Genomic DNA, 13792 nt, shown 5'->3' on the forward strand with positions numbered 1-13792 from the left:
TCGCCCAAATTGTTGCAGCTTGATTTTGAAACCGCTTTGAACCTTTTTAATCTCGTCTCTCCACACTATTGGACCATTAAACCGTAAGCTGTGATACCACTTGTTGGATTCGAAATTGAGAGGGCGTCATGCGGAAGTTATTAGTTGCAAACTATCATAGTGATAATTCAGACGACAAAGAAAAACATACTAAAAAGCATATTATTGATTTAATTTGGTCAAGTGACCTACATATTGAAAAATAATATAAAAAAAAAATTAAAAACTATTGGGAGAAAATCTCCCCCTAAACGAGACTCTTTAAACGACTACATTGTGGATGCTACTATGTTATGGAATGAGAAGGGGGTCTTCTATTTATAAATGTCCAAAACCCTTCCTCCAAGAAAGAGGTTAACCAAATATGGAAAAGAATTATATTTTTTCTTTCAGGAAAAGTAAAAGTAATTGTGATAACTTTTATTTTCCTTCTAAGAAAAAATAAAACTTAAATATAGTAGGAAAATTAGGACAAAAACCCTAACAGAACATGTGTTTGAAGTTATTGTTGAAAAATACAAATTTTACTAAACTTCAAAAATATGAGTCTTAAGAAAATTATTAAGTACTTAATAATATATATTGTGTCTGATTTTAATAAGACCAAAATTTTTTAATTTCTACTCCCTCAATTAGAATAACATAATAACTTGACAGAGAAAGTAGAAAGTTCAATTTTAGATCATTTTTCGATTTCATCAACAGTAGAAAAAAGTTGTCCACTAGGGAAGCTACTAGTTAGAAAATAACAACTCACAATATAATGTTGTATTTGAAAACGAAATTAAAATTTTCTGTTTCTCTATTAAGAAACGGTGTAAGAATATAGAAGTCGTATGATGTTCGTAATGTCCTTTTGTTTTTTAAAATAGTACAACTAAAGGGTGTGTGCTATTCGATTTTAACAAATAACCTATCTAATTGAAATTGTAAATTTACTTGGAGGTTGGAATGTGTTATGGGATGTGGATGAATTTTCTGTATTACAGTGTTTCAACTAAATTCACAAAATCAAAAAATTAGAAAAGAAAATTAAAACTATACACTAGCATATAACAATTAAATGCATGCACACCCTACGTTGAATAATTTCTAGGTATTAATATTGAAGCATGTTTTTCTTTCAAAGAAAATCTTCCATAAGAAGAGGATTAGGGTAGGAAAAGAAAGACAATGTAGATCTTCGTCTTCCTACAGTAAAATTATAAAATTTAGTAAATGTACAAATTTAATTTGGTGAGTTATTTGTTAAAATCTTAATTCTACTTGAATTCTCCCCTGATTTTTTGTTATTCCCCATTGAGTGGGAAATTCGAGAGAAAATTTCATTCATGGTCATTTAGTTTTGTGTTCATTATACAAAAGTTATTTTACTTTGCTTTTGTTACCACAAAAGTCACTTTGGCCAAATTTTGTATTAATCTCACCTAAAAAATAACGTGACAACCTTAATTAATTAGTTCTTAATTTCGATTTAAGAAAATATAATATATTACTCATATCTTGACCTACATCAGTGGTTAGATAAAGTGAGGGGTTTCATTATTTTCAAACCATGAAATCAAACCATACCATACCATACCATACATTTTAAAAAACAATCAAAACAGACCTAGTTCTCTTAATAACCGCACCACACCATACCATGGGAACCACCATCCAAACAAAGGGTGAGGGGGAAATTATATGGGTTTGGCCAAAATGGACAATATCACGCCATGTAGGAGTATCTTTAAGATGGTTGAATCCAACAAATGATATCAGAGCCTAGGTTCGATAGGATGAGTATATAGATGTGGCAGAGTGATGGGGTGTGGGGCTTGGTTTGCTTACTCGTACGAGCTTGAGATGCATACATAAGAAGAAGCTAATTGCTGACTTTGTTGTAATAAAATACTTAGACGATGTGGGTGACACATGAGGAATCTTGATACAAGTACGACCACGAGGATGGACGTGTGTAAGTGTAATGAACCCAAGGCTTAGAGTGTGCAAGAAAAATGCAAAAGAGGGCCTAAAACACACACCAAAACCGAACCTACACTACACTCCATGGGTGATATTTTGAGGCTTTTCATTAAAGGGCCTTTTGGTCATTTTGAATTCTATTTGTAACATAGTATAAATAGAATATTGCAGGTAAATTTGTGGTAGATTATTCATGATATTGTGAGTGTATAACACTTTGAAACAAAAGTCCTCTCTCCTTGAGTCACAACCCGAAATTAGGTCAAGAGGAGTGTGGAATCACTCTTGTTGGATTCTTGTTTGGAACGTTGGGTGCTAGAGGAGGTTGAGGTCTCTCTCTTGTGTCCACCGAGGAGATAGGTATTTGTTGATGTAGTGTTAAAGGTCCAAGTGTCGAATAAACTCTTAGGTTCTTAAGATTATACCTTCACTTTGTTTATCTAGTTATCCCTTTATTTCATTGTAATCGTGTAGTTTGTGTTGATGTTATTATAACCATTTGGTTGTTGTTGTTTCACAATGTTATTGTTTTTCTTGTTCATCATCTTATTATTGGTTAACTTAGTTTGGATTGGCTGAAAATAGGTGTTGAACACCTTGAATAATTTCATTCTTGTATTGTTTTCTTGAATCCTAGTGTGGTCTCCAATTGGTCCTAGGATCCAACAACTTTTATTGAATTAAGGGCCATGTTTTGAGGAGAGAGAACAAAGAAAGTCAAGTCTTTCTTTTTTTTGAAATTTGAAAGAGGATTTCAAGACTTATTTTTCCCTCCTTAACCAATTCCCACAATTGTAAAATTGGACCAAGACTTGACATTGGAATATAAAATTGTAAAAACCACAACCAATTGAGGCTGCCATGTTATCAAGTTACTGTTCACACGTCAATTTTGGCTCAAATTTTAGATTTCTTATTTGTTGATTCTTTATTTTGTTTAATTGATCCTAGTACTAATTAACAAACTAGTAAACTTCTACTAGGTTGTCACTTAGTTCTTGAATCCATTGTTCATGTCTATGTTGTTTGTGTGTTTTTCTCTTTTGTAAATTCATTGTATCTTGTTGGTTCAAGTCCGAAACAATTTTTTTTTGAGTCAACTCAAATGAAAATCTATTTTGGACCAAAACAGACCCATCCCTTAATCACTCACGAAGTACAAGCCTTCTTTCAACACTTGTGAAACCAAGTGAGATAAAAAAAACTGAGTGTGAAAGTGTGGTAAGCCTAATTTGAACTAACAAGTTTGTTTGTTTGCTTGTTTTGTTGTTGTCTTTCTTAGGTCTCATGGATGACGGTACTTTCAAGGCTGCCCTTGAAGATGTCCACCTAAACGTTGAAGACTACGTCACATACTCAACTCCCTGAATCCAAAACCATTAATTCAACCTCCACTTGACCAAGGAACAACGACCTATCTTAAAACTATCCTCTGTGATTATGAAAGACGATAAAGGGAGTGGATGTCATACAAACCACTATATCAAAGGCTCCCTTGTGATGAGAACTTGCCAAAGGTACAAGCGGGCTGCCATGACACACATCAAAGTGAAGACCATAACTCGTGCGAGTTATAAGGTAAAAATGCTAATCCCCACACTCTTACAAACTTGAAATATTGTGAAGTGGCTAGTAGTAGCCAAATGAGAGTGGTTTCGAGTTTACATAGAGTAGAAGTACATGGGTCTTCTTTTTGTGATACTTTTGGTATTGTTAGGATGCATGACAACCAAGTTCTTATTGTAAGTAAGCAAGCACTAGTTGATTCTTTAGATGACAAAATTAATTCTTCTCGTAAGAATGATTTATGTCCATCTAGTGCTAGAGCACTTGTGACTTGAATAAGGTTTCATTGTCATGTAATAAAAATATTCACACACTAGTTGACCCTTGTGAAAACCAAGGTGAGTCTAAGTTGGTATGTGAATTGCCAACAACTAGTAAGGATGTTAAAAATAATCAATTGGGTGACGATGACCTTGACGTGCTTGAGTGTCTAGACAACCCGATTAGTGTTTATTCTTGTGAAGTTGGTTTTGATTGTGCTCCCTTTGCTGTCCATAATGGTTTATGTCTATTTAGGGACTACTCTCTTGAAAGAGAAAGTGTTGCATGCCTAGAAATGCTATCTACTCCTTCTTCGTGTGTTTTCTATATTGAGCTTGCTAATAACAATAAACTTAAAATTAGTAAATACTTGCATGAGGACACCATAGTTGGAGTTGACTCGTGTGACACCTTTCCCTGCCCTATTTGTTCTCATGATATTTTCCTTAGTGATATAAAGGGTATGCCTAATTTTGAGGGCGACACCTTAGGGGAAAGTAAGTATGGCTGAAAACCATGGCCATGGCTACTTCTTTCGTTTGATCCCGGTACCATCTTAGGGTGGAAAAGGATTACGCTCGGCCTTTTTTCCTTTTGTCTTGATGCTTGCCCGAGCCACCTCCTTTGTAGCATTTGTACTAATCTTTTCATGATTAAAACAAAGTACTTGTGGATATACTTTAAGTTTGTTCCACCTCGGTATGATATGTTGATGTGTTGTTGTTTTGCTAACCCTAACCCCTCATGTCATGAGGATGTGTTCTTGTTTGTCTTCTCTTGATTTTGCAAGTTATGGATTCGAGGTCGGATCTTTTTCAAGAAAAGGAGGATGATACAAGTACGACCACGAGGATGGACGTGTGAAAGTGTAATGAACCCGAGGCTTGGAGTGTGTAAGAAAAATGCAAAAGAGGGCCTAAAACACACACCAAAATCAAACCTACACTACACTCTATGGGCGTCATTTTGAGGCTTTTCATTAAAGGCCTTTTGGTCATTTTGTATTCTATTTGTAGCCTAGTATAAATAGCACATTGTAGGTCAATTTGTAGTAGCTTATTCATGATATTGTGAGTGTATAACACTTTGGAACACAAGTCCTCTCTCCTTGAGGAATAACCCGAAATTAGGTCAAGAGGAGTGGAATCACTCTTATTGGATTCTTGCTTGGAACGTTGGGTGCTAGAGGAGGTTGAGGTCTCCCTCTTTTGTTTCCACTGAAGAGATAGGTATTTGTTGAGTGTAGTGTTAAGGGTCCAAGTGTGGAATAAGCTCTTGGGTTCTTAAGATTATACCTTCACTTTGCCTATCTTTTTGTTTCATTGTAATCATGTAGTTTGTGTTGTTGTAATTGTAACCATTTGGTTGTTGTTGTTTTACATTGTTATTGTTATTCTTGTTCATCATCTTATTATTGGTTAACTTAGTTTGGGTTGGATGAAAATAGGTGTTGAACACCTTGAATATTATCATTCTTGTATTGTATTCTTGAATCCGAGTGTGATCTCCAATCGGTCCTAGGATCCTTGTGATTTGTGGACTGTTTTGGGGTGTGTTTTGTGTCTTCCGTGGTTTTATTGTATTAAATCTTGATGACCCGTGAATCATGGCGATAGCCACGTGATATTTAGTTTGAGGGGGAGAGTATTGGATGTTCATATAAAGTCTCGCATTGATAGCTAAAAAGACTAAAAAGCTACATATAAGAGGTAGAATTTGGTAAGGATGTGAAACTTTTGGTAAAAATCTACGGGCTAGATCGAAAGCGGATAATATTATAATATGTAACGGGGTCTTTGGAATGACTAAGACCAACATGATAAAGTTGGATGGTGTTACACCAACTAAATGGGGTATGGGTAAGTTGAGCTAAAATATTCATTTTCTGCTTGGCTTGCTCTTCAATTTTTTAAAGAAAAGTTCATGGACCCTGATACAAAGCAGATTGTACCACACCTTGTTCACAATTGCGATGGCTCATCGCTATAACTGGTATGATTCGAAGAGACAAATATCAAGATGAGGGAGTATAATGTGAAGCAAGTATAATATGATTGGTGTTGCTGATATGAAAGGATATTGATACAAGAGAGTACTTTACGGAATTTGTAATGAAGGGGAATTGTGTTGATACGGAGAATCATAATCACATATATTTGAATAGGAGTTCGTCATACAAAAAAATTAAAATAAAGAAGGGAGGCTCCAGAGTTAACTACGAAGCATTAAAAAATAAAAGATAACTTCATAACATGAGCCCTAATAGATTATATTCCTATTCTATATATTTAGTAAGGCTAGGTTCAATAGAGGCACGTCAGGGTGGAATGTACAATGATATTACTGTCATTGTAGCCAATATTTGGCCTTTGTAGCGCTCTGCCTTTTGATGTTTGATCTAACCTGGAGAAAGTAGACTTATATGTTAAGTCCTTGGTTTTGATGATTGACAAATTCATAGTACTTTGGGACTTGTTTCTTGGAGCCCTTGTTGTGATGACAATGTTCCCTAGAGCCCTTGTTGTGATGACAAAGGCCTTTTACGTATTAGGGAGTAGGTTGGGTTCACTGGTCGCCGTCACAGTCAACTTTTCAGCTGACCAAAAGAATAAAAGTTGGTGAAAAGTTGCTGCCATCTTTTTGCCTCAACCAATGAGATTGTTTCTAGAGTTTTTTGTGTCTCAATATATAATACTCATTTTTCACAACAAGAAACCAACACTTTCATATACTCACAATTAAAGATTTTTCTGAAGTGTCGCAGCGCTACAATCAAAGACTGAAACTATAATAGGGAACTTGTTGTTCATCGAGTTGTCTCTTTATTTCCTTGTTATAGTTGAGCCTTTGTATTTTGTTCCTAAAAGACTATCTACGTTTGCTTATGATTGTAGTAGGTGTTGTGGTGTACTGTCTCTTGTAATTATCTAGAGCTAGGTGATGTGCCAAGCTAGAGTTAGTTTGTAAAGTCCAGTTAGAGTTAGCTGGAGTTATTGGCAGCTAGAGTTAGCTGAGGTGGAAGTAGTAGAGTTACTGCTTGGTTTCCTTGTAATAGGATTATTGCTATGAAACAAAGGATTAGGAGGTTAATCCTTGGAGTCTGTATTCAAGGTGTTGCTTGAATATAGTGGAGCTTGAAATCCTGAAGGCAGATCGTGACTTTTCTCCCTTGAGCAAGAAGTTTCCATGCAAAAATCTTGTGTCTTTACTTTTCTGTACTCCTGCACTTGATAACCTATTAATTTCCTAGTTCTTGTTGTTGTGTGTGTAATTTTGAAAACAGTTTCCGGAGTCGAGGAGCAACCCACCCCCAAACCCTTCATTAACAATTCTCGGTAGTTGTAAAAATTGATCTTCATAGGATATATTAAGATATTAGTTGAGTAACAAGCAAGAAACCTACTATTGGTTCTTTCGTTGGTTGTTCATCTTAAAAAGAAATCAATAAAAAAAGAATATTTCATGAATAATTATTCATCATTAGGCAATATAACATCACACCTTCAACAACTCAGAGCAAGTTTAGTGCACCTTGCTGCGCCTTTTGTCAGCAGTTCATGACTAATCCTTTTGTTAGCAGTTCATGACTAATGTAGTTAGTTGTTGGTTTTACCAAAATTGTCAGTGCAGCCAAAATTCAAGACTAATGCAGTTTGTTATTATACCTACAGTAACCTTCTAAATGGCCTGATTGTGTAAAATTTTTCCTTATACTTTGTCAGTGTATGAAAGTGAAACTCTTTAACGAATTATTGGAAGAAAACAAGTTGTTAGTAGAGTGAAGTAGTGGACCTCTTGTACTAATTCAATGAGTGACTTTGATAGAAGATCCAGAAAGCCACAGTGAATTCCATAGGGATCAGGACTGCCCCTTCCCATAAATGCTAGAGCCATGTGTCCAACAGTTACTATTTCCTCGGAGCGCGATTGCAGAAACCTTGAGAAATCCTTCTCAAATTGCTTCAGGTAGGCTTCAGGTACTTGAGGAGGACTTGTCCTTCCTATGTATACGTTGTTGTTGTTCTCCATCTTTTCGGGAGCCTACATGTTTCAAGTATATAAGTAGTAGATATCAAAATACTAATTAGTCTATCATATGGCTTGCATACAATTAGAAGCACGAAAAAATTCGCTTTGTAATGTATCTGATCAACAAGATAATTGAAAAGAGTTGGCATGATTCATCGATACCTGAGAGAGCCATATTAAGACACTTGGGAAACTCACCAACGTTATTGAACATCTTCTTGATGGCATCTTCTAAAACAGGTTTTGGCTTTAGGATCGTCTTTCTCTGGAAATAAGGAAACATGACATGAGTTACTGCTTGGTTCGCATAACAACAACAATAATTACATCTCAGTTTCAAGAAAGTATAATTACACCGTATGTGTTAGCAAAGCTCAAACAAGCGGAGTTTGACGAGAGAAATGAGAAATAGAGAAGAGTACTGGATCTGCTGGCATAACTGGATTCTCCATCTCCTGCATTCATATGCATAACTAATTTGCCCCCTGCCATTTCTTCTGCCACACCCGTCTTTTTTGCTCTCACATTGCCTCATATATAAATAATTTAAAGAAAATACACATCAACAAGTTTCTAAAAAGGATGTAAAGCTACTTACCAACAATTATAATTTACAAGATAATGAAACGCAGTTTAAATTTAAAAATAACCAAATCAGGGATTAAATATTATTTAGACAAATATAACGTGATTAAATAATTTAACTATTAGTCTAGAGATACGAAATATGTATTCTGGCCACCAACAGGTATATGGCTGATTTCTTTTGCTTTCTTTTTCTAGTAAGATATGACTCTACTCCTCAGTCCAATTGCAATATAATAACCATTGCTAGTGAAGTGATTATGAAGTATTGGAATCTCTTGGTATTGATGCTTAGTATATACTCCTCTGTCCAATTGCAATGTAATACTGTGAATGCAGACAATTTACTCATAACACTTACAACTAATACATCTCAATGAAACAAGTGGTTCTCACTAAATATCAGGTCATTATATGAGTGCACCAATTTTTTTATTTTTTTTAAAAAAGTAACTCAAATGGGAGTCCGACTATATCTGGATTCTGGCATTAGATTCATGTTCTGATTTTTTAAAAAATTTTTAGGGACTTGAATCAAAACTTCAAATAAAAAATAGATGGATCTCAATCATTTCATTATAATTCATGTGTGGTCTCAATCTTAATCATTTCATTAAGATAAATCTATGTGGCAGTACTTTATTAGTCATGCAGTTCCAAAATTTTGAAACTTGTAGTTAAAACAAGTCATATGTGTGTGTTGAAATAAATTATCTCATTGAAGATAAAATATGATGTTTAAAGTTAAATTGCATTGCATCTAAATAAGTACGTACAATATTTTTTATTGGAACATACTTTAAAAATGAAATCTATACAATAATGTTAATCTTTTATACATACAATTTTTATCTTTCAACGAGGGATTGGATTACGCGAATCAGCCATATTATCATAAAATCTACGAATCAACACAAACAATCACCGCTATATATATTATCATTGTTCACTGTGACTACCATTAATTCTCACTATTATTAACCACAACTATTAGCTGATGCCACCAACTATCAGTCTACCACAATCAACCATTAGCTACTATCCATAACACCACCATTCGTTAACATCATACTCAATTCATGCTCAAAATCACTATCACTATTCATCATCGCCACCACCAATTACCAGATATATTTTTAAAAAATAACTTATTCATATTTATTAAATTTTATTTGTAAATAAAATATATTTTATATATTCAATTATTGAAAATAATTTATCTTAATTATTTAATATTTAAATTCAAATATCTAAATCATAAAATATATTTTAATATTCAGATTCAGACATATCATCTTAACAAAAATAAATGAGACCGAAAATAGTGTTGGATTTAGTGATCACGTGTGAACAAGTCTTCCATGATATCACATGTGAACATAAATTTGTGCAGAGATCTGTTTATACAGGAATAACAGATCTATAGTATAATAATATTAGCAGGAAATCTTGAATTGCAGATCCTGATTTGTTAATTAAGCATGATAAGCCAGCAAAAAATGCTAGTATTCCAGCTGAATTTTCTTCAATAAAATATTTATTATGTACTTATTAGTTAGCTAATGATTGATAAAAATTTTGCTTCAAAATATGACAAAAGTACTAATAACATGGGTGGAGGCGTGGAGCCTCGGTATTCTTTTGTCCAAAATTTCTATACTATATTTGCAAGTTCAAAAATAATTTTTTGATATATTGAAATTAGATTAGACTTTTTTGAGTAGACTATAGTTGCATTTCACGTTTCTAGTAGACTTTAAATCTAAATTCCTTTTATTATTATTTTTAGTACTTTATTTTATTTTTATTTTTAATTACTTTTGTTTGGTCCATGGGATGGCCCAACTTATATTGCTCAAGCCACACGAGCTAGTGGGCTTATTTGAGCCAAGTTTAAAACTATGTTCCTAAATGAGTCGCAAATATTTTAGTTCAACCCCATCAAATTACAGACTGCGCTGAATTCGCCCAATCGACTAGCCCATATTGACAGCTCCATACAATATTGGCTCCGCCACTTAGTTTAATAATAGTAAAAATTACTAGTTCGAAAAAGCCCGGGCCCAACATCTATTGTAAATTAATATTATAATAATAATAATCATATCAATTAATGTGACATTTTTTGAATTTTGAAATTTAAATAATTTTTTTTTAGGGTAATTTGCATAGATACTTAAAATGTTTTAAATTATCAATTATTGTGATTTATTATTCAAATGTATAATTTTGTTTCAAAAATTTAATTCACGATCAAAATTAAACTCTACTAATGTATAAATTAATAAAGAGAGTGAAAAGCAAAATTCTATGGGCCTATATTACTGTTTTTCAGATAACACACGCTTAATATATGTTATTTTTTTAATTTCAATTTATGCGACACAAATAGAATTTATAATTTTCAAATAATATATGTTACTCTCATTGTCCAAACTTTTGTGGCATAGTCAATTATATTTTTTAAATAATTTAAGTTTTTAATTATTGTGATTTATAAAACTTTTTCTTCTATTTCAATTTAAATGGCATAATGCTTAGTGACCATAATAATTAATTAGAGGTGATATAATAAAATCACGATTGAAACAGCGAAACAAACATGTTTTAAATGACTCACAACAAATAATTAGAAGTGATATAGCAAAATTACTATAAAATACTTGTGGGAAAAAAAATTAGGTGAGCCATATATAAAATGTGAAGTTAATTTAAATCTGAAGAGTATCTATTTTACCTATTTTTATTAAACATTTTTAAAAATATTTAGATGACTTGTAATAATTAATTAGGGTAATATTTAGTAAAATCATGAAGTCAACAGTTGACGAAGACATGCCGACGGAGAGCAGCCTAACTCCCTCTTAAATAATAAGAGTATTTTTATTAAATATTATTAATTTTTTAATAGGTAAATAACCTATAATAATTAATTACAATGATATAATAAAATCGTGGAGTAATTAACTAAAGTAAGCATATCGACGGAGAGCAGCCCGCGGCCCAACTCCCTCGAGAAAATATAATACAACTATCATATATCATATAGTAGTATTTTTATAACATTCAAAGACAGAACATTAATTATGGATCATTCCGCTTAAGTATTTATATAACAGGAAATGGACAGCTACAAGATATGAGTGTGGAAGAAATAATGACAAGGAGCAAACTTTTGCATATGAATGCAGGCAATGGAGAATGCAGTTATGCCAGCAGCTCCACTCTTCAGGTTTGATATTTTTTTTGTCCTTTTCTGTTATTCAACCTCTGCTAGTTTGAGTTTGCTTACACATTGAGGCGTAATTGTTGTTGTTGTTATACGAGCTAAATAATTAACTCGCTTCATGTTTCCTGATTTATCATCCAGAGAGAGGTAATACAGCAGGCAAAACCTGTTTTAGAAGATGCGATCAAGAAGGTGTTCAATAATATTGGCGAGTTTCCCAAGTGTTTTAATATGGCAGACTTGGGTTGCTCTTCAGGACCAAACACTCTTTACACAGTGTTGAATATCATAAAGATTGTACAAATGTTATGCCACGACAAGAGGTGCAAAATGACTGAGTTTCAGGCGTATCTCAATGATCTCCCTGATAATGACTTCAACACTATTTTCAAAACGATTCCATCGTTTTATAAGAATCTCAAACAAGCAGATGATGGAGCAAATTGTTTCGTATCAGGCGTTCCAGGTTCCTTTTATGAAAGGCTATTTCCTAGCAAAAGCTTGCACTTGGTTCACTCGTCTTACAGTCTTCACTGGCTCTCCAAGGTATCGATGAAATCATACTAACTCTTCACAGTTATCTTGTTAATCATATATTACAAAGGGATACTTTTTTGTTAGACTAAACATTCTGATATCCATTACATACTTAAAACATGTAGGCTCCAGAAAATATTGAGAACAATAACAACATATACATAACGAGGACTAGTCCTCCTCCAGTATTTGAAGGCTACATGAAGCAATTTGAGAAGGATTTTTCGAGGTTTTTGCAACTTCGTTCCGAGGAAATAGTAACTGGTGGACTCATGCTGTTAACATTTATCGGAAGGAGTATTCCTGATCCCTATGGAAATGACACTGCTCATCTGGATCTTCTATCAAAATCACTCATTGATCTAATACATGAGGTCGAGTACTTCGCTTCTGCTTATAACTTCCTGCTTGCTCCCAGTAATTCGTTAGAAATTGCACTGATAGTTTTCATCACATTGCTGCAGGGACTTATTGAACAAGCAGAATTAGACTCGTTTGATTATCCTTTTTATGCACCATACAAGGATGAAGTGGAAACGATTGTTCAAACGGAAGGTTCATTCTATCTTGATACCATAAAGCTTTTCCAAGTGAACTGGGAAGAGAGGGACAATGATGATGACGTTTGTTTCGACGCCTATAGCAGTGGTAAACATGTAGCAAGAACCATGAGAGCTGTTTTAGAACAAATGCTTGTTGGCCATTTTCAATTGGGAGATTCCGTTGTTGACTCTTTGTTTGAGAGGTATGCGTATCATTTGGCTTGTCATTTGTTGGTTCAAAAAGGTAAGTTCTTCAATATTGCCATATCTTTGAGAAAAAAATGACGAAGAGATAAGAGGATACTGCAAATTTCAAGTACCAAACTATACACTAGTGGATCCTGGAGTATTAAGCCGATCAAAGTTATTTATTTCAGGGTCTATCTTATGATTTATATGTACTCAAAATGGAATATGCATACTGTGAAAGTGGTTATATTGTATAATATTTCTAAGTCTTGATCATTCCAAATCTGTCACGACCCGAGCTGAGGCTCTTGCCGCAATGGGCATCCCGAGCCACGAAGGCCCGAGACCATAAACTTGAAGGAAACTATAATTACATGTCAATTCCAAGAAAGTATAATTGGACAGTATGTGTTAGCAAGCTCAAACAAGCAGAGTTTGACGGGAGAAATGAGAAATAGAGAAGCAAACTTGAAGAGTAGAGCTGTCTCCATCTCCTGCATATTCATATGTATAACTAATTTGCCCCCTGCCATTTCTTCTGCCACATCCGTCTTTTTGCTCTCACATGGCCTCATATTTAAATAATTTAAAGAAAATAGACATCAACATAACAATTAATTTGGTACTAAGTTTCCAAAAAGGGTGTAAGCTATTTACCAACCATTACAATTTATAAAATAATGAAACTCACTCTAAATTTAAAAATAACGGAATTCAGGGATTAAATATTATTTAATTTAACTATTGATCTAGAAATACGAAATATATCTTCTTGGCCGCAACAGATATATGGCTGACTTCTTCTGATTTCTTTTTCTAATAAGAAATATGACCGTACTCCTCAGTC

At 33.7% G+C, this 13792-nt stretch overlaps 1 protein-coding gene and 1 long non-coding RNA gene across 2 annotated transcripts; one reads left to right on the top strand and one right to left on the bottom strand.

Annotated features, from left to right (window-relative positions):
• Positions 1 to 628: 628 nt before the first annotated feature.
• Positions 629 to 8720, bottom strand: LOC107857181. The gene is made up of 3 exons (XR_007047623.1): positions 8218 to 8720; positions 8062 to 8128; positions 629 to 7875 (listed from the first exon to the last, which is right to left on the bottom strand). It is a non-coding gene; the product is annotated as an uncharacterized LOC107857181 (long non-coding RNA).
• A 2808-nt stretch (positions 8721 to 11528) lies between these two features.
• LOC107857182 (benzoate carboxyl methyltransferase-like) lies at positions 11529 to 13221 on the top strand. The gene is made up of 4 exons (XM_016702122.2): positions 11529 to 11680; positions 11819 to 12223; positions 12340 to 12588; positions 12679 to 13221. The coding sequence occupies exons 1-4, from the start codon at positions 11588 to 11590 to the stop codon at positions 13039 to 13041; spliced, it is 1110 nt and encodes a 369-aa protein (XP_016557608.2). The 5' UTR covers positions 11529 to 11587; the 3' UTR covers positions 13042 to 13221.
• Positions 13222 to 13792: the final 571 nt, after the last annotated feature.

The sequence above is a fragment of the Capsicum annuum genome, chromosome 1 (genome assembly GCF_002878395.1).
Source record: "Capsicum annuum cultivar UCD-10X-F1 chromosome 1, UCD10Xv1.1, whole genome shotgun sequence".
Lineage (NCBI taxonomy): Eukaryota > Viridiplantae > Streptophyta > Magnoliopsida > Solanales > Solanaceae > Capsicum > Capsicum annuum.

Coding starts and splice junctions, on each gene's coding strand:
- LOC107857182 (XM_016702122.2), top strand. CDS start 11,588: ATGAGTGTGGAAGAAATAATGACAAGGAGCAAACTTTTGCATATGAAT. Junction 12,224..12,339: donor GTCTTCACTGGCTCTCCAAG/GTATCGATGAAA, acceptor TAAAACATGTAG/GCTCCAGAAAATATTGAGAA. Junction 12,589..12,678: donor TCATTGATCTAATACATGAG/GTCGAGTACTTC, acceptor ACATTGCTGCAG/GGACTTATTGAACAAGCAGA.